A 21,497-nucleotide genomic window follows, 5' to 3' on the forward strand; every position below is an offset into this window, starting at 1 on the left:
TAAAGTCGTGCAATCTTAAGGGAGAAGGAATGAAAACGATGTGGTTTTTCACTGGAGCTGCATTGTAGTGAATCCGGGTTGTAGGAAGCAACGTGGGAATGCAGCCACTGAGACTTGTATATAATTAGATCACTCTTGGATGGCAATTATTGCTGGAGTACAATTTCAGCAGCAGCAGTTCTGTTTGAGCATGGAGGAACTAATTGAATTTGGGTTTTAACGGCAAAAGGACAAAAAAAAAAAAAAGGTTACTCTTTGAGCAGTCCTGGGCCAGGTAGCTGTTTCTGCCCTAGTTAATGTTGTCATCCAGGGAGACAAAAGATGGTTTGGTTTCAGGTGAAGTTTGCCACATTACCTCATTTTACTGAGGTTTATAAGCAGCTGCTTTAGCACAACATCTCTGCAAAGGATATATGAGGACCCTGCTGTTTGCTGTAACAATGAATATATCACAAATACATTTTTTCCCCCAAAAGAAGCGCTTTTGCAGCCAGGTTAGCAGCACTTTGAGCAGTCCCTAATTTGCCTGATAGCCATACCTTTGGCTCTCTTTGCTGAGGAGTGAGCTCCAGGGGTGGCAGAGCACCATGCAGCTGTCCCTTAACAGTAATTCATATTTCATATAAAATCAGTGTGAGAGTAACTTCTCATCCAGAAAACATTTTAAATGACTCTCAGTTTAAAACTTGTGCCTCAGAAATCTCATTTATGAGTGATTTTACTGATGGCCATGCAGAAAAACACTTTTAGAGTGCTATAGGATAAATTTATTCTTGTTTTTTTTACAGCATGCTGTTAAAAATCTTATTAAAATGGAATCGACATTTTGCTATTGGTACTCCAATGTTTATGTTTCCCTTCATTTAGACAGAAGGAAAAACTTCTGCTTTTATTTCTAGTCAAGTTTTATTTTGGGACTTTCATGTTGCTCTCACAGTCTCTAGCTGCAAACATGTCATGAGCACATATTATTTTTTTTTAAAAGATACGTTTCCATTTGGTCATTCCCAAATTCATAAAAACATATGGATTGTTTGTTTGCTTTTTTTGCCGAGGCTTGTTGAAATCAAGTTCAGAATTAGTTTGACTCAAGTATATTTCTTCCCTTAATTTCCAAAGAGTTGTTTTAGGATTTGGGTTACATACGAAAAAGGAACAGACACCAAAACTCAATAACATGCCTTGGGTGTTGCATCATTAATGTCTGGCAGGAGTTAGGGGGGCAGGTATTACAACCAAGCCTAACTTGCATTTCTGGCAGATATTCCTGTAGTTGTTGACTGGCTCTTGACAAGGACAAGCTTTGGCTTGATGTCTTCACCTTGGCACTCCAGGCTGGGGCAAGATGAGGCAGGGACAGAAAAGCACGAAGGAATCCAGGCTGATGCCTGCCCTCAGGTTAAGCTGAGAGGGAAGATGCTTTTATTTAATGTGCTGATAAGCCCAGAGTGTGGACTTTACACCTGGCACCGGGATTTTGGCAAGGTGTGTGCATCGCAGGAGGAATTACACAAATTGTTTAGTGCTGGGGGCTGTGTGGTTTGCTCCTGAAAACAAAGCCCACACTGTGATGGTTCAGCTCAGGGAAAATGAAAGCTTATGGGTTTCCCCCCCTCCTTCCTTAATAAGGTAAAAAAAAATATTCCAACCCTGTAGTTTTATAGCATTAAAGCTTCTGATTTCATTGGAGTAGTCTGGCTAAATTACATTTTATGGACAAATACTGGTGTCATTACTTCATCTGCTGGGTGAACAGTGAATTTGTCATGTTTGGAACGCTTCCTGCAGAGTCTGCTGGGGAGGACTGGTCTCCCTGTCCCACTTTCTGTCTTATTACAGCCCCAAGGCAGTTATTTCTCTTTCTTTTGATGAGTGATGAACAGGATATTGTTTCAGCTCTGTTATTATCATTTTTAATCATGCCTTCTAATTTGTGCTGTATCCTACTTGTGGAAGTGCAAGTAGGAATTTGCAGGAGTTGTCTGAAGATGCAAACACAAGACTGTTGCCTTGTTAATGTGCAATTGGCATGTGTCTGAAAGCCATATCTGTGCCTGATAAGAGGAGCTTTCTGACCTGATCCAGCCTTTTCTCTCAGTTTTATTAGTGAAAAAATGGCAGTGTAATTGGCAGTAAATTGGTAAAGCTATCTCATAAAAATACAAAAAAAACCCCGACCTAAAAAAATTATTATAAATATAGAAAAGTTGCAAATGAACTGTGATACAGGTTGGATGATGACATATTGAAAACAAACACAAGATTTACAATTCAATAGAAAAAAAAAATTAAGGGGTGTTACCAGGGCGAGAAAGATGAAATGGTGAGGAATCTGGCAGTAGAAATGCATGGACAAATCAGTAAAATGTAAAATTCTGGGTCTAATAAAGAAAAAGGTCACACCTAGAACCTTAGTGCTGGTCTCCACTTCTCTCTCTGCTCTGCAGACCGCTGTGTGACCTGACATCCAGAGGTGGCTGTGATTTACAGTTTTTGAGGATTTTAAGCCATTATGTCATCTTTGGATTGCTACTGTTCCCGTGGTGCAGCTTCCACAGCTGTTGTTCCATTTAAACGTAAAAAGGCACATTAAAAATCAGAGTTTGGTAAACACTTTGGAATATTGAACTGCTCTGTAAATTCAGTATGCAAAAATAAACTGAGTTTATTGTTTTCAGATTGCTCTTTGAAAGGTAGCAGGAATAAGCTGAAATTTTTAACTTCTCATGGAAGTAAACCACTGATACTGTCAGAACTTTAGCAAAGGGAAGAACCCAACATGACAGTGTATTAATTGGAATAAAGTAATTTATCTTTTTTACAAGATGCTTATAGAAGTCTAAAATTACATCTACTTTTAGGGGGTTTTTAATCACCATCACAAATGAGGTGATCAAAGCATCAGGTATCTTGTGTATTCTGCATTTATAAATTAATCTCCATGCATTTATTAGTGTTTGTACCTGCAGCACTGTTTGTGCTATTCAACTGGATCATGTGCAACATCATTTCATTGCAGCAGTTGGTTTGCTTTGATATTTGTGCACCCTGGGGTGTTTGTGAGCACACACCTATGTCTGTATTTGAGTGAATATCCCAGCAAATGGGTTTTATTGCCCCAACTGCTTTTCAGTGACATTTTCTCAGAAAGCAGCTCTGGCACCTGTTGTTGCTGGTGCTCCTGTCTCTGCTGTCCATTTATGCTGAAAGGCAGGAAAATGGGGGTGCAGGAATGTTGTGGATTATCCCCAACAGGGAGCCAAGCCCACACAGCTCTTGCTGCTCTCACTGTGGGATGGGGGAGAGAATCAGAAGGGCAGAACTGAGGACTCTTGGGTTGAGATAAGTGCAGTTTAATATTTAAGTATAATGGTAATAATGAAAAAGAAAATAAGAAATAAAACTCAAGAACGTCAAGTGATGTAAATGACAAACTGTTGCTCACCACTGGCTGACTGGTTCTCAGCCAGTTCTTGAGTGGCTCCTGGCCAGCTCTCCCCACAATTTATACACTGAGTATTTGGTCTGGAATATCTCTTTATCTGTCCTGGCTGTGTCCCCCCCAGGTCCTTGTGTCCCCCAGTGTCCCCCCTGGCAGGGCAGCAGGAGGGAGGTGGCAGGTCCTTGACTGAGTGTGAGAGCTGCTCAGCAACAACCAAACATCAGTGAGTTCTCAACATTATTCTCATCCCTAATCCACACAGGGCACTGTTACCAGTGCTAGGAAGAAAAGTACCTACCCCAGCCAGAACCAGGACAAGAGCTGTAGAAAGTTAACAATCAACTTTGTATTTCTGGAGCACCAAGTGTGTGTCCAGCCTGTGAATGCTGGTGCATCTTGGGAAATTCACTTGGATTTACCCAAATTAATGGAAATCCAATGACAAATGTGTATAATCGGAGTCTTCTCCTGAACGTCTTCTTCAGCAACTGGTCCCAGCTTCAGAACAGTGGGTTTGGTGTTGCAGAAGAGGATGTGGTGCTGATGGAGGGATGTCTCCAAACTTCATCACCAGGGAAAGGAAGCCCAAAGGGCTGAGTGAAGTCCCTTGATTTATCATGAGGCTGAGCCAGGACTGTCCAGCACTGAAATTCTGGGTGCTGGAGCTTCTTTTCTGCCCTGAGACCTGCACAGTCAGTATGGTCAGTCAGCTGCTGGTTGGCTGTGCCTGGCAGGGAGCTGGGGAAGGGGCAATCCTGCAATGCTCCCAATAATTTCACACCTGCATTGCTCAATAGAGCAAGTGTGCTGTGTAAGAAAAAGGGGGAGAAGTGTAAGAAGTGCAAAGGAGTGCTTTTAAAGCTTTACATAATCTTTTCCATTTTACTTTAAAGGCAGAGCTGTTTTCAGGAAAGGAAATTTGGCTGATGAGAAATATGTAGTTGGGTCACAATACCAGCAGAAATAATAACTCCCCCCCCCGTGTGCTTTATGGCATCACTGGGTGCACTGGGGAGTTGAAGCCACTGCAGCTGGGAGAGGACATCATCCCTGTGGGAGGGATGCTGTTTGCCAGGCATGCAGTAAACCTTTGGCAGAGCCTGCTGGAGAGCCCATTGCAGTGATGCTGGACCCAGCATTGTCTCTGGTTATTATACAGCAGCTGAGTGCTGGGAGCTGTGCACAGTTACAAAGGATGATATCTCTGGGTGTAAAAATTAATGCAGTCTCTGGGAACAGCCAGAACAATAAAATTTTACACTTGTCTGTGACGAAGTCACAAGCTGTTTTTCATATTCTCTCGTAGCTTTTTCTTTTAGGGTACACTGAAAAGAATATCAATGAAAATTGTAGCCTCTCATTGTTCTGTTTCCCATATTTTTTTTTCACACTAAAATAAGGCCTCTCTGCCCTTTGTTCAGACCTGTATGAAGCATTTGCTTATGCATGCACTATGAAAGGGGACACTGCCAAGGGAGCTCCAAGATTAGTGCTGTACAACTCTTGCTGCTACGACTTTTTTTGCTCCTTGGGGCTGATGGAAACCCACGCTGTCAGCCTGACAATGGGGCTTTGCCTTTAAGGACAAACTGGTCTTAAAACCCTGTTGATAATTCCATGTTTTAAAACAAGAGCATTCATGTTTCCTGCCTTAGCCTCAGGCTTGCTGGATGTTCCTGTCTCCCTTAACCCTCAGATATGTGTGTGATTTGAAAGGATTGCTTTTAACTAGTTCCGATTCTGATTTTTATTTTTGAGGTGTTGTTTTCATTGACATCAATGGGCTTTGTATCAAGCCAAATAGGTCAATCTTGCTTGCTGTCTTTTCCCCATCTTGCTGCCCTGTGAGGAAGAGTGTGCAGATGCACTTCTGCTGTAAAGGTGTGCAGAGATGGATTTTAAGCTAAAATGCAGATAGGACAGAGAGCTGAAGCTCTGCTGTGGAGCTTTCCAAAGAGACAGATGGGATAACATCAGTGGGAGCTTTACCTGCTTGGGAAACATTACTTAAAATTAGAGGTGAAGGTGGGTTGAAGCCAAGGACAAAGAGTTTGAGTACACCTGCTTAACTTCTGTAAAGCTTTTTAAAATGCACTGCATTTTCTTGGCTGGCCTTGGTGAGTAGAAGGGGCTTGAGTGTCACAAGGAGGTTGGATGGAGTGGCAGAGGCTTTGCTGTGGGTAACAAATGGGTCTGCTTTGATATATGTGACAGAACTTTAATCTTAGCATTAAAATTCTTTAACAGTGTTCAAGTGTTTGACTTCTTGTGAAAGTATTCAGTGACAGCAGGGATATGTGGAGCCTGGTTCTGTGCTGAGTGCCCAAAAACCAGAGCAGAGCTGGGTGGAGAGGCCCAGTTGTTGGCAAGGATGGAGTGAGAGACTCAACAGCAGCAAGAAGTGTCTCAGATTTGTGCAGAAGGCTTCTAAATGAAGGACAGAGGGAGCTTAGATAATGGTGCTGGAGGTTGGCCCCAGGTTCCTGTGCCAGGCTCACTGGAGCTCCAGCTGCAGTGATGCCCCTGTGAGTTTTGGCCACCAAAATGATTTCCTCAAGTCGTGTTGGGCCAGTAGGAATGGAGATTCCTGCTGTACTGGAACGTGGAGCAGCGTGAACCATTTGTTGGCTAATACCTACTGGTTAAAAGATGCCAAAGTTCTGTGAGGTGTGATATCATCAGTACTGCTAATGCTGGGCTGATCCATAAGCTGTTCTGCAAGCCTGCCTGAGAGGCTCCTCTTCTTTATCAAGTGTTCTTGCCAGGGATGGTCTTTATCTCTTACTGTTTTATGACAGTGATGTTAATCCTTCCAAGCTTCAAGCATCTTGTGATTTTGCAGGGTTTAGGGAGGAGAGCATCGCCCCTGACTTGCTGTGGCTCTACCTTGGCATGTGTAAATTACCCAGGAAGTGATGATTGGAGGGTTTGTGTGTGTGTGTCTGTTCAAACAGAACATGACAGTTCAGCAGCACTTCTGAATTGGCCATAAACAACATGCAGTGCTTCATCTTGTGCAGAGAGAAACCCGAACTGACGTGCAGCTGCTGGAGGCTGCTCAGCTCCTGCGTCAGGGACGTCTGCCACGTGACATTAATTAGGAGAGGTGTTCTGCCTACACCTGCTTGGCTCTTTCTGATCTTCTGAATGAGCAGCCAGCAGCTCCTCCACGCCAGGGAGCAAGGGTGGAGCTAGGAGGGTTCTGCTTTCAGGGTTTCAGAGAGCACAGGTTCCCCTAAGTAGTGGCTTTGTGCTGGGGAGAGGAAGCCAAGGTTTGGCTTGGCCCATGAGCAGAGAGCTACCTTGGAGGAGGAAATTCTCTAGAGGCTGGCATCTCTTTGGTTGGACCCCTCTGCACCACTGCACATAGAGGTGTGGGGTGCAAGTGTAGCTCCAAAGGGGGTCCTTTGTATGAACCCAGACAATTCTGGCTTTACAGAGAAACCCAAGGTGCGATTCCTCATGCTGGAGCTGCTCCTGGAGCTCACCTCAGAAAGGCTCTCTAGTCAGAAAACAATATTAATCCAGCCTCTGAGTGCTTATGAATGGATGTGCAGTTAGTGTAGGGTGGGATCTTTCATGAAGGATGGTGACCCTTGTGTTTTTCTTCTTGCAAACTGGTTCCTTTGCAGTCAGCCAGCACAGCATAGAAACCTGAACTCACTGAACAGTAGGGGTTTTAATGATCTTATAATCTCTTATAATCTTGTAATCTTTGAGCCTTTATAATCTTGTAATGGTTGATATTTAGCCCAAATAGATGCTGATTAGGCACTAATATTCCTGTGGCTGTCCCCTTGGCTTTAGTAAATGCTCCAATCCTGTACCCACATCACCAAAACCAGCATCAGAGCCAGCAATAATAGTACCTCCATGTACAGTCTGAGCAGGGATGTCAAAAAGGAGCACAGAGACAGAGTGGTTTGCACAGATGGGGAGTTGTTCTCTCTGACTGTGTCTGACAGAAGTCAGGTTTCTTTGAGGATGTTGTGGGGTGCACTGTGGGAAGCTGAAGCTTCACCTGGGAGGTTTCTGGGAGGTGCTGCTCCCAGACCCCAGCAACCTTCTGAGATCTCCTGGGTTAGGTAGCTGACTGAAAATGGTGGGAAAGTGCTGCTCATTGGTGAGGATGAAACACAGGGGAGGGATGTTTCAGTCCAGCCTGCGATAGAGGCTGTGGTTAATTTTTTTTTTAAGGCTTGCAAGTCAATCTTGCAAGTTTACAATGTGAAGGCAAAGCCAATGCAAAAGGCTGTGATTACAGTCTGGCCTAAAGTGCTGCAGGATGCTTTTGGGACCCATAATTTACAGCATAATTAGTATCTTTCAAAGCAACAGATTGCAGCATCTGAAGGAAGGTGGTTGGGAGTGGAAGTGTTTTCTCCAAGCAGGGTCCAGGCTGCTGCTGATATTTCCCAGTCTTGGAGTCAGGCAAAATAAGCAACTAGAGCTGAGGGTGCTGTGCTGAGCAGGGCAAGGGAAGAAGAGAGGGTATGGCAGGTCTGTGCTTTCAGTCAATACAGTGACAGCTGGAACTACTTCATTTCTCATTTAGTGATGGCTGAATGCACAGAGCCTCTACCAGGGACTATTGATCCAGACCTGGTGCTCAGAGAGACATCATTTGAGGGATCCCTCTGTAGCTGCTCAGTGGCAGCCATCAAGATGAGTCCTTAGAATTCAGTAGCATGTCAAAACTGCAATCAAAGGCTCTGATAAATGTGTCTAACTAAAAATTAGGTAATTTCCCCCTCCCTCTCTTTCCCCCTTAATTGAGGATCCCTCCATTGTCCCAGAACTCAGGCTTGGTGCTTGGTCTTGCATTTGCTATTAAGCTTTTATTTTTCTAGCCCACACTTGAATCACACATTTGCAAGGAGAGGAAACAAGCACATTCAAAAGCAGAAAATAAAATAGTTTTCGTTTTCTCCTTTTTTCCTCAATGAATCGGATGCCTTATGCAAAGCCCATTGAATTCCATGTGAGTTTTCCCCCTGACTTCAATGAGCTTTGGTTCTGGCTTTTAGCTCCTGTGAAAGGTCCTGAACTATCTGTGCTAGGGTGACAAGGAAGCTTGAGAGACAATTCCCAGAGCTCTTCTCAGCCCCTGGCACAGCCAGGTTGCTAAGGAGACTTGGCCTGGCTGGGGGTCATGGAGCTCCCCTTTCCGGGGTTATTGTCTGCTCCCCCTGCCAAGGATCTCTGGTGGCAGCAGTGCCACTCTCTCAGCCACAATCCCTCCCACTGGCCCCTGGCAGCAGCAATTCCTGCCCCACGTCTCCCCTGTGCTGCTTGGACGAGCAGCCTCCCTTCCTGTGGCTGTTCCATCCTGCTCCAGGGCTGGAGGGATGGGGTGGTGTCTTCTTGGGGTCTCCCCTGGCTGTGGGAATTGGGGTTTGGCTCCTGTCACCCACCTCCACTCCCCATCATCTTCACTTGTAGGGTTGCATCTCTCATCTTCTCTCCTCTCTCCTTGCCCTTGGCCAGCAAAAACACCTGGAAATAAAGCCAAGGATGGGGAAAGTGATGAGGGCCCTTTTGTAGGAATCATCTCTTCAGGGGCTTAACTTCCTTGAAGAGCTACTTCTCGGGATTCTTTGGGGTGTGTGTAGGCTCCAGTAGTCATTTCCAGGCTCCCACCATCTCTAGGGGTCCTGCAGTGCTTGGAACTCTCTGGGGAGCTCCTTCCATTGTGCCAGGTTTTTTTTTGGAATTTGGAATTCTTCAGCTTTCCTGGATTCTTTGTAGTTTTATCTCTTGGAGGGAGGTTATTTTCAAGTTTACATTAACAGGCTAAATGATAGTTTACTCTAAGCCTTTTGGGCAAGGCTTCTTTGTCAGTCATCCCTTCAGATAGCCACTCTGTCTGCAGATAAGTGAGCAGAAATGCTCAAGCCCTGGGCACTTTTATGGTGGTGTAAAATTTAGGTGGTTGTGGCCTTGAATCTGATAATTCCTCACGTGAGCAATCATTTTGACTCTGTCTTTTGTAGATAACTGATTCCTCAGATGGGGAGGATGTTGGTTTTGTATCTAAGCTGCAAGCTGGTGTCTGTCTCTTATGGTGGGATCCAGCACGAGGCATGTTGGGGCTGATTTTCTGTATTATAGCATATGGTTTTGACTTGATTTTATAACAAACTGTGTCAGCAGTGAGATTGTAACGCTGAAATTTCAGTGTTCAGGCAGCAAAGATTTATTTCTCAAGGTGGTTCTTCAATATTAATGAACAAGAGGAATAGTGAAATCAGGCTCCAGAGCTATGAGATTTGTTGCCAGCTTGTTTTGTATGAAATTATTGTTAAATAACTAGAGATGTATATGGTCACTATGTTTTAGTGATGATCCTGATTATAATCATTAGGTAATGATAAAATCACTTTCACCACGCCCTTGGAAGATTTTTTCCAAAGGCAGCTTTGACTTTTTGCTGGTGTTCAGTACAGAGGAACATGCTGTTCCCATCTAATATTGGTGCAGCTAGTTGTTTGAGTGATGATATCTGCTTACAAATGTACAACTTGTATTTTTAAATGCTGAATAGTGATGGTGAGATTTATGAATATGGCTTTGACAGTACCTGTGCTTAACAGAGCCCTTAGATGTGTGTGGGTTCACAGAAGAAATAGGAGAACTTCAGGATATTTTTGGATAATTAACTAATACCAAATTAGTATTTCAAGAAAATGCGCTGTGCAAAATTAAGCTTGGTCATTGGTAATTAGTGGAAGTTTCTTTGTAGTTTTTTTCCCCAATCCTGAGTGTATTCTGTGTTTCTTTGGACCCAGGTTTGCCACAAAGCCTGCTAGATTTGGATGGTGATGGGTTTTGTTCTCCTGCGCTGTTTGCCTGTATGGGCACAGGAGTCCCCTCTGCTGAAGTGGGGCAGTGGGTGTGAACACTGATCCATGCGTGGAGGGCAACCAAAGTTTATTTTTACAACATGTGCCTTTAGAGAAGAAATGTCACAAACAGCCATGCATGGACACCCATACATATGCACACACTTGAATTTTTTTTTAAAATGAAATTGGGGACCAAGAATGTGAGAACTCTGCTTTTACTGCTTTGCTTTGCCTCCTCTTCTTTGTTAGAGGAAATGCTTGACAGTCATCAATGAAGATAAACGTGATGGCTATTGGGATAAACTAAACACATCTCATGTGTGGATGCTGGCATAGTAGGAACTTTTCCAAGAGTTTCAGGCCTCATTCTCTGGTTTGTAAAGGGCAGAGCATAAGGTCACAAAGGAATCAAACCCTGATGGGAGAAATGAAACATGAGGCCTACTGACTTCTAAAAACATGTTAAATAACATTCTCTAAGGTTTTCATTTTATACCGAAGGCAGCTGTAATAAGTTTTGGAAGATGGTGTAAGGTTTCTATTAGAGAGAGATTTTGCTTGCTGTTTTTGTACCCAAATGAAGGACATGAGGGAGATGAATTAGAGCTTATTTAGTATAAGGTGAGAAAGGAAAAGTTCTCTCCAGAACTGTAAAATAATAATTTATATGTTCTAATGCAATTACAAATTAAAAATATGAAACTGTTCCTAGATCTTCGAAAATGGCACCCAATAACCGTGGAATAATTTAGTACACTGCAATGCAAATGCACTTTTGCCACAAGTAAAATAAGACTGCTGCTTTGTAGTGTGCTGCCAGCATAGCCTCAGTGAATAAATCCCAGTAGATGTTTGCTGCATGCCAAATATATTGGACTGTCTAAAAGATCCCATTGTTCAATGGCATCATTATTTGCTATTATACTCACAATGTTTGCTTGTGAAACAATTTATTGGAGCCCAGTATGTTTACGAAGGAACGCTTGGTTTGAAATTCAGCTGATTTGGCTCGTAATGTCAGAGCTTTTACAGTATGTAGCCTCTAAAAATAAATATTTAGGTCTGCTATTTTTTACTTATCTTTGAAAGAATTCCTGGAGCAGGAGAGGACAGGGAGCTGAGGCTGGGGATGGGCAGTGAGCATTTCGCTTCTGATTCATGGAATTGTTTAGGCTGGAGAAGTCCTCTAAAATCATTGAGTCCAACCGTTAACCCACCACTAAAGGCCACCACTAAACCACGTCCCCCGATGTCACGCTACACACATGACTTTCAGATGCCCTCTCTGGGCAGCCCGTTCCAAAACTGGGCAACCCTTTTGGTGAGGGAATTTCCCTGATATCCATCTAAACCTCCCCTGGCACAACCTGAGGCCATTTCCTCTCCTCCTGTCACTTGTCACCTGTGAGAAGAGCCTGACTCCCACCTGGCTAAAACCTCCTGTCAGGAGCTGTAGAGAGTGAGAAGGTCCTCCTGAACCTCCTTTTCTCCAGGCTAAACAACCCAAATTCCCTCAGCTGCTCCCCTTGAGAGGCTGACTGAAAACATCTGAGAAATGCTTATGTATGGGCATGGGTTAGAAGCTGAATTGGCTCACATTAAACACACTTCATTTTTCCAGAGAATTCTGTATTTCCCTGTGTCTTGGTGACAATAAGAATGAAGCAGTGTTCTGCTGCTGTGTCTGGGTGAGGTAGGGAGCAGCAGTGGTGGTGGCATTGATGAGAGCATTTTAGGAAGTTGAGCTGACTGCTTTGTGCATCCTGCACTCTGAGGCTTCTGCTGCTACTTTTGGGAAACTCCCTTTGGTTTATTTTAACGCGTTTTTAAAATTAATCAATAATATTTCTTCTTAATGTGTGGAGGCCTAGTTGAATCAAGATGTTTGAGAACTCAGAGGTAACTTTATTACCATAGCTTAAAAAAAAAAACAAAACAAAAGGAGATATTTTACCTAATTAGGGTGAGTTAAACAAATGAGTAAAGTGTTTAAGCAGAGTTTTCCCCCCAAAAAATGTCTATCCTTTAAATTACAAGTGTAGCACTCAAGCCATCTCCTTTGAACCGGGGTTTTGTTACGCGCTTTGGCTGCGGCGTTCTTCGGAGGAGTCAGCCAACAGGCTTACAGGGCTTCTTGGCTGGGGCTCCCTTACAGTTTTCTTGGCAGCCCTGCTTATTTATGCATCTTTATTTCTCTCTCTCCCTCCTTCCCCCCTGTCCCGTGGCGGGGCAGAGCGCTCCCCTCACCGGCCCATCCTGCAGGCTGGGCTCCCGCCAACGCCTCCGCCGTGGTGCGGGGGAGATGTCGAGTTTGTCTCAAGGTCTACAGCGATGCCCCGCCCCACATCCAGGGATCAAGCACGTGGAGAGAATGGCAGTAAATACGGGCCAGATGGGCTGCCCTACCTGCAGGTGTTAAAGTGAGGCCCCGCAGATGCCAGCATGGTGATGCCTTCTTTAGAGTCGCGGCGTTTGTTTGGTGTGAATCTGAGGAGCTCGAGTTCTGGGCTTCTTTTGAAAGTGGAGATGTTTATGTTACAAATAGATAGTGTTTGCTTGTCTGAATGCTAACTTATAGACATTGTTTTGCTCCTTTTTGTTCTCCACAAAAAGTCCGTTAGATCTCAATGTTTTCAGGCGTGACTCGTTCGAAAAAAAATTGAAATCCTTCTAAAGGACATCACTGACATTTTTGTATGGGCAGAAAGCATCCAAAACATACCTGGGACAATCTACTCCATTTCTTTCATGTTTCTTCAGCCTCTTTGATTTCAAAGTAACATGCAGCTGCAGCTAAAAGCTTGCTGAAGGACTGGGCTGTCTGATGCTGAGCCTGCAGAGATGTCTGGTTCGGAGCAGTGTATTGGTACTGTCATTCCTGCTGGTTTGGAGCAAGCCTGACCAGGGAAACCAAAATTGCCTAACTCTGACAGGCAGGACAGACAGATCTGTACCTGCTTGTCCCATGCAGTACCTGCCTAGGTGGATTTCTTTTTCCCCCTCCATGCTGCTGTTTTCTAACCTCCTCGTGCGATGCTTCAGATGTAAGAAAACAAACAACAACAACAAAAGGAGACAGAAAAAAAAACCCCCAAACCCAGCAATATTCCAACCCCAAACCTTCAAGTTTAGAGGCTGATGTGGAATATTCTGGTGACATGTTGGTGGTGGGACCATAGACAGATTGGTGTCCATTCTGGGCAGCAGTGACGTTGTTCTCCTGTGTTATTGTGTCTATTCTAGCACTCGGGATAAATAATTCCAATGCTGAAGTGCTGACACTGTTCAATGTGACAGAGGCGGACGCTGGAGAATATATTTGTAAGGTCTCCAATTATATAGGGGAGGCCAACCAGTCTGCCTGGCTCTCTGTTCTGCCAAGCCTACAGGTACAACGTTTTTAAAGCAAGCTGGAAAAAAAATGGTGCGTTGGGAGACTGCAGGCAGCTTGTAGGATACTCTCTGGCCTTGGTGTATTTGTGTAATCCTCCTTTGGTGATGCAGCTGGTGTTACACTAGCAGCCATGGAAAAATTCCACAATATTCTCTGTGTACCAGAGCACTGCTTTGTTTCTGATGCTGATCTTTATTCTCTTTTTGATGTCTTGGGTCTGTGTGTGTGTCCAGTTTTGTTGTTAATTCTGCATACTCTGCAGTTCACACAGAGGAAACTCATGTAATTACACCCTAGTAGTGTGTATTTATGTATACACATAGGTGTGTGTATATTATGACCTGTTCACATAAATAACCCACTGGAGCATAATAGGTCAGTTTAGTCACTTCAAACTTCCCACCCTTGCCTGTGACTGTGCAGATGGAAGGGTTTTTGCAGGTCTTACTCACCCATTACTGACTGGGTTTTACTCAGCAGTAACAATAAAGACAGGCAACTGTGTGAGTACAGCCCACAACTAAATTTACATCAGAATGGTCCAATAAAAAGGTATTTATTGCCTAATTGATGTGTTTCAAGAGTAACATTTTTGAATGGAACAGAGATCAAAAGTAGCAGAAATTAATTTCTCTAAACTTCCATCACTGAGAGCTTGATGCTGATGCCCTGATGTGCTCATCCTGGGGCAGCTGGGAACTTCCAGGCCTAAGATTTGCTCCATTTGTGTGAATTTGGATAATCACTGATACTTGGATTGGTGCACAGTGTCAAGACAACAAGTCTGGAAGGTGACCAATAAAAACCCAAAACTTGCAGAGCTTTCTTTCCCTCAGTCTTTAAGATACAGGAAAAATATATTTTATTTCCACTCACCTGTTCTCAAACCTTGGAAGTCTTTTCTCTCCCATTTGTGAGTTGTGAGAGCCACAACTGAACAGATCTCTGATTTTGAGCAAGAGTTGGGATACTTTCCAACTGTGCTTCTAAGCAAACACCAAAATAATTCCAGATTTGAGATTTTAAACAAGATTTGGCAACTCTTCACAATGTACAGTAGTATGTTGCTACTTCGAAAATTTAGTGCAGTGGGGGTGATGCAAGGATCATACACAGTCTAGGACAGCTACTAAGTTGTCTTTTGGAGCAGAATTCACCCCTTTTTAAAAATCAGTTAAAAGAGTATGCTTTTATGGTAAATTCTTGCCCTCTGAAAACAGGTATCTACATGTGAAGGATCCCACATTCTGTCCTACTTTGTTTTCTCTTACTTTTTCTTTCCACTTTCTCTTGTTATAAAAGAAGGAGAAAAAAAAAAATCCCAAAACAAACAACATTTGTGGGTGATTTTTCCATGTCTTTCGATTGCATGCATGTTTAGGTGGGTGAGTTAGGTCTGGTGAAGGGTGTTGATTACTTTCTGAGGTGAGCTGGGACCTGTTGGTAAACGCCTTTTGGACGAGGGATTGTGGATGGGGAAAGGAGCTTGCATCTCTCCGCCTCTGCCTTTACCAAGTGCAAAGCCCTGTGGCTCCACCTCCCTATCCACAAGAATTCTTTCAGTGTCTAGCTTTTTTTTTCTCTTGCTTCCCTCTTGTTTTTTTTTAGGCTGCCGGTGGTTAACACCACGGACAAAGAAATTGAGGTTCTCTATATACGGAATGTAACTTTTGAGGATGCTGGGGAGTATACATGCTTGGCGGGTAATTCTATTGGGATATCCTTTCACACTGCATGGTTGACAGTTCTGCCAGGTATACACTGCTCTCTTTCTGTGGTTTTTTCCTCTTTTTTTTCCCCCCTCCCCTCCCTTGTTGATTGCTGCAGGATTAGCACGGCTTCTGTCTCAAAAAACAAGGATGTTTACAATGATATTTGGTTTTTTAAGAGCGGTTGTCTCAAGCCAGTGAGTTGTTCTGTCACGTATTTGCAACTCCAAAAAAAGCCAAACAGCAACAACGTTGAAAAAGGGGAGTGGAGTGTGTGGCTATTGCACTTAATTGAATGTTTTTACATCATCAGAAATGCTAAGGAGCTGCATTCCTAGCACTTCATGAGACACTGAAAACCAGCCCATAAATCATCGTAAACATTTCAAGAGGATGAAATCCGGTTCGTTATGAAGTTTGGAACTAATTTTGGCAATCGTTACATAATGGCTCATTAAAATACCTGAGCTATTCAGTGTACTTCAATTCTGTTCTACCTATCATGCAAATCTCTCATGGAAATTCCAATTTCAATGCCAGAGGATCATGTACAGAAGCAGTGCTTCCATATCTTGGGAATCGGCTGGGTGCATCTTTAAACATTGCATGCTCTAAGGGAACAAGTAGTCATTTGCTTTTACTGCAAAGCATGTCTTGCTGTTCTGGGGTTGATGATGTTTCTGTCCTTAAAAGAAACAAACATCATGTGCTTATTGCTTGAAAATTGTTATCAGCTGTTAGAAGATGTAACCATAGTTGGTTTTGACATTGGTCAAAATTTCTCATTTATAACTGTTGGCAGCTGCCTCAGGAGTTCCTTTGGAAAAAAAAACAAAAAAACCATGAACCACCTGAGGTTTGCTGGGTCATCTTGTGCTTAACATTTATTATTTGTTAATCCTAAGTAAGAGGTACAAAACCTGCATGTGCATATTGCTGAGGTTCACAGTGTGGGAGTTAAACGTTCCCACTGTCTGTGGATAATTTCTTACCTTTTATTGAAGTACCCTGAACAAGGCAGCTTTATTCCATCTCATTCTGAGCTGAGCCCCCAGCCTGTGAGGTGTCACCAAGCAGGCAGAGCAGTGCTTGTGTAGAGCTTGCTTCTGCTGGCAGTGTTTGCATTTTGCAAGTGCTTGAACAGCATTTTTTTTTTTAACCAATTTTCTTGAACAAAGTATTTTTATAAGCCTGGAAAGGCACAAGAAAATTTCAGCTTGAAACGTGCATTGCTTGCGGAGTGACCGCTGATGGCTGTGGAATGCTGTTTATCCGGGGGTTGAATCCCAGATAAGGGATTAGGGACACTGTTTGCACATATAACTGTCTTGAAGATAGCTTCAAAATGGTTTCAATCAGAGTCACAGCCCTGTAGAACCACTCCCTCCAAAATCTAATCTCATAGCCCAGTAACCACTGATGAGGTTACTTGAAAGACCACAGTCCTCACAGAAGAGGGCTCCTTAATTAACGTGTTGCTGACAATTTGGTTTTGTTTTGTTTTGCCTTCTTTTTTTTTTCACTTCAATTACGTTTTTTAATCCAGCACTGACTCCTCAAAGGACCTCAGGCATTAAGCACAGCTGGTTAAGCAGCCAGGTCCTTGAAACCCTTTTGAAACATGGACATGATTGGAGGGCTGATTCATCTTATGTATTTTGAGATCCTACTAAAAATTTTGAATAGACAGACTCAAGCCCAAACATTCATTTTCAAATTTACACACTTTCATTCAGACCAGCTAATTTCACAGTTTTATCTTAAGATGTGCTTTTGTGTGGTTCACAAGAATTGCAGTGCTTTAAAAGTTTTACTCAAGCAACAAAATGAACCCGAGCCTGGTTTGAACAGTTTTTTCTTCCCTCTAAAATTAACCTCGATCATGCAATATTTCAATGTATATGGATGTACTTTGCTAGGCAGTCAGGGGTATATATTTGTAAGTATACGTAGATGCACGAGCTCACACTCAGTGAAATTGTAATTGAGAAATTGTAGTAGAAATCAATTGAAACAGAGAAATTGTAATAGAAATCAAAGCAGTAATCTGGAAAAAAAGAATTCCTCCCAGATTGCAAGATGGCCTAAACATTCAGTGTTCTGAATAGCACACAAGAACTGGTTCTGTTTTACCACAACTTGCTCCAAATGCCGAACGCTGCCCGTTCCCTGTGCTAACCCTGTGGCTTGATTGTTCCCCTCCTGAAACCTTCCCCATCCAGCTCCTGAGAAAGAAAAGGAATTCCCAACCTCTCCAGACTACGTGGAGATCGCCATTTACTGCATCGGGGTGTTCCTGATTGCCTGCATGGTGCTGACGGTGGTGCTGTGCCGCATGAAGAACACCACCAAGAAGCCGGATTTCGGCAGCCAGCCCGCCGTGCACAAGCTCACCAAGCGAATCCCCCTGCGCAGACAGGTAACAGAAAGTAGATAAAGAGTTTCAAAAAACTTTTCTTTTTAACCCCCAACTACCAAGCCAGCACGTCCTTTCGCTGAGAGCTTTGGGAAGGGAAATGCGGAAATCAGTAAATGATATCAGGTTGGGGTAGGGGTGGAGAGAATGTCTTAGCACAGCGATGTGTGTCTCTAGTAAATCAGGGTAGGGATGTTAATGAGGAGAGAAATGTAAAAAACTGTATTAAAAAACTATATTAACAGTCTGTAAATGCAAAAAAAAAAATGTATTTAAAGTATTTTGAGGCCTGATCCCACTGCTTCTTGGAGTCAGTGGAAAAAATGTTACTGCCTAAATGGGCTTTGGAACAGAATCCTATTTAATTGTATATTTATGATGTTTCTAAGGTGATTATTATTGTGGTAACTAGGTACCAGATACAGAGAGGTATTTCTCAGGAAGGCATTTGAAGACCAAGAGGAGGGAGTTTCATAGCCAGGCATCCAGAAAACACCCCAAAATAGAAAAAAGACTGTAGTAAAGTAAAAATAGGGGAGATACTATGTCAGATCTTTGACAGCTTGATTAAGATAATGATGCTTTTGAGCAAGAAACAAAAGCCAGTGCCAGATTTAAAATGCACACAACAGCATCACATGAAATATATTTTACAATTGTTTGTGGCTGGCAATGAGCATTTCTGGAGAAGGGCAATGCTACGAGCAACAAACCAGTTGAACAAGTAACAGGACTTTGGCTTTATCACAGGCCACCACCTGCCAAAACAGCCTCCATTCCCACATATTGTCCTCTCCTGAAGGATTTGTGGTGCTTGTAGAAGCTGGAGTTTAATAGCTTTTGATTTTCTTGCAGTAGGGCTTGAGGGCAGACCTCTGCACCCCCAGGGCTCAGCCCTGCAGGATGGGACGTGTTGGAATCTGAGGCTGTGGTTCACCTCAGCAGCCAAAAAATCACTGTCTAGGGGGGGTTGGATCCAGGCTCTGGCCAGGGAATTGGGATATGAGGGTTTATTTTGTGTCCATCTGCACCATGAGTAAGTGGTGCAGGATTTCTGCAGATTTGTTTTTACAGCCTGTCCAGAATATTGTCACTGTCAGAGTAATGCATGTACCCTAGAAAGGGTTCTTCAGCATGGGTAAGTCTTTGAAATGAGATGCAGGGACACACAGAGTGGGAGATTCTGAACAGCATGACGTTTTTCTGCACCCTTGTTTCATGAATTTCCTTGGGTAAAAGCACCAGGCAGTCAAATGCTTTAGCTGCCTTCCTCTGAATTCAGTATTTTACAGAATCTTGAGGTGGAGCACCTGAACTTTTTCAGTCTGAAAGATACTTGGTTTGTCTTATGAGCAAAAAATGTTAATTCTTATTTTTTTTTTTCTGACTTTCTTTGCCACTTGACATTGTTTTGTTTTGGGCTGTTTGGTTGGTTGGTTGGTTTTGGTTTTGTTTTTTTGCTATTTTATGATCTTACTCATTTGCTCGAGTATCACTGGGACAAAGAGGGACTTTTCAATCTGAGTGTATCAGAAAGAGTGATGAGAAGCCCTCAGCTCAATTCACACATCTCTCTGGCTAGAAATCTGTGCAGCTTTCTGGACAAAGAAAGCCTTTCAGATGTTGTGTGCTCAGCCAGAGAGAGAGGGAGATATCAACTGCTTAGATAGGAGACATTTATTAGATTTCTGCTTAATATAAAAGCCTAATGACTCAGAGATAAGTTGCTGGTATAAAAAATACCTCGGGTTTGGTGCAAGCTCAGTTGTGTCAGCTGGAAATGGCTCCTCAAGGAGAAGAGTGTTATTTCATTGCGTGTGACAGCCGTGCCAACCACTGCCCTCAGTTTGGCGATTTATCCTTAAATGATGCAATATGGACCTTCTCCAAAGCTATTGTTTTCACAGAGGAAAGAAACTGTCTTACAGCATGTTTGTCACGTTGGGTTTTATCAATTTATTTCAGTATTTTAGTGGTTGTTTTTCTTTTTTTTAATTTTATTTTATTTTATTTTAGCCAAAGGGGCATTTTGATTTTAAAACTGGGAATACTTTTTTTGGAAAAAAGATTTATATTTGAAAGTGCAAATGCTGTTTCAACCCCTAAGCAAAGATTCCCACAACTCCCAGTTGTTCCTGGTACTGTTTTGTTAGCAGCAGTTGTTCACTGAAGATCTCTCTGCTTTTGTATCTGCATGGAAGAAAACTACTGTAAGCATTGTCTGAAATCTGTATTTCTGGTTTGGTGATTTCACTGGTCAGCTTGCAAAGGCAGGATGAGACAAGCAGTCCCTGAAGATTTGCTTGTGAATATTCCTGAATTTCTCATTGGTGCTGAGGCTGCAGCAGCTCTTTAGTCTCTGCATCTTTTAAAAAGATGCCTTTGGATTTCAGGGCTGTTGTCACAAGTGAAGAATTGAAAAATAATCCAGATGTTTTATTTAAAGGGGTGTGTGCCTCTGGATCATTCAACCCTGTTTTATTGTGCCCCCAAGCTCACTTTGTTTCAGTTTATTTGTATTTCAGAGGACTGTATTTAAACTTGGTGGGGTTTTGTCACTAAGCCTTTATTTATCTGGGGATGACAGAAGTTCTCCCTTTGTGCTGTGTGTGGGAGGGATGAGGTGGGAGGATGGGAGATGCCCGTGGCAGGTAAGCTGTGAGACTGGGGCAGGCATCCAGGGCTGGGTGATGGGATTTGCTGGAATTCCAGAGAAATGAGGCCACAGATTGGGAAATTCTTGATATTGTTTTCAAAGCTCTGCTGCTGCTGGGTCAGGGTCCCTGAGGGTCTGGGTTGGAAAATAATCCTGGTTCACAGAGAGACGTTTGTACGGCTCTGATGCCATCTTGTCTGAGCAGGAGAAGAGTCTTGCTGAGTAACATATGGTTTGGTTTGGATCCTCCTGCACTGTTCAGCCTGAGCTACCACAGGAGTTTATCATTCCCCACATGCAGGCGTTTTTCTCCTGCCAAAATGTGGCTCTTTTCACATTTGTAGGCAGGGTCAGGGTGAAGTCAGGAATTATCAGCTCCCATCTCCTACAGTCCTCATCCTCACCAGGATCTGGTGCTCAGTTTTCAGCTTTTTCCAGGGAAATGCAGCAGGCTCTTTTCATCAAAGCGGTTCAGGTCTTAGCCATGGTCTGCATGGAGGTACCAGCTTGAGAGGGAGAGGATGAAGAATTTGTGGGGTTGAGCCTCACGAGCTGATTTACAGGACAGGTTTTAAGTGACAGGGCCACTGAACCAAAAGAGTAAAGAGCAGCCTTCAATTGGATGTACACCTCTTTTGTAAAACCTTTATTTTAGCAGATTAATTTTAATTGAAGCAGGGAAAAACACAGTCCTACCTTCTGTGACTTGCTCAAAGTCAAGCACAAATGTTTGTCATCACTAAAGGTTTTTGTTAGGGCTGTCACAGTCCATCTGTCAAATTTGGATCCCCTCAACATGTGTTTTTCTTAAATAGGAGGTAATGGTCTTCTTTATGCTTAGTATTTAAAATACACTCCCATTCATTTATGTCTGTTGTTGTTGTTGTGGAGTCTAATCCTTCATAAAGCTGTAATGGGTGTGTTTGTGATGAACAAAGACCGATGGATTTAAAGCAAGGCTCGAGCTCACCCAGCAGAATAGTCCAAAATGGTAGTTCAATAATCCAAAATGATGATGGCAGCTAGAATGTGAAA

General features: G+C 43.1%; 1 protein-coding gene across 1 annotated transcript in view; it reads left to right on the forward strand.

The window, feature by feature from the left end:
* Positions 1–21,497, forward strand: part of FGFR2 (fibroblast growth factor receptor 2) — a 78,780-nt gene that overhangs the window by 36,283 nt on the left and 21,000 nt on the right. Inside the window, 6 exon segments of the mRNA XM_066323476.1 lie at positions 12,521–12,601; positions 12,604–12,636; positions 12,639–12,653; positions 12,656–12,707; positions 15,290–15,435; positions 17,613–17,809. Of these exon segments, the coding sequence (XP_066179573.1) occupies positions 12,521–12,601; positions 12,604–12,636; positions 12,639–12,653; positions 12,656–12,707; positions 15,290–15,435; positions 17,613–17,809 (524 nt within the window).

Source organism: Sylvia atricapilla, chromosome 8 (genome assembly GCF_009819655.1).
Source record: "Sylvia atricapilla isolate bSylAtr1 chromosome 8, bSylAtr1.pri, whole genome shotgun sequence".
Taxonomy (NCBI): domain Eukaryota; kingdom Metazoa; phylum Chordata; class Aves; order Passeriformes; family Sylviidae; genus Sylvia; species Sylvia atricapilla.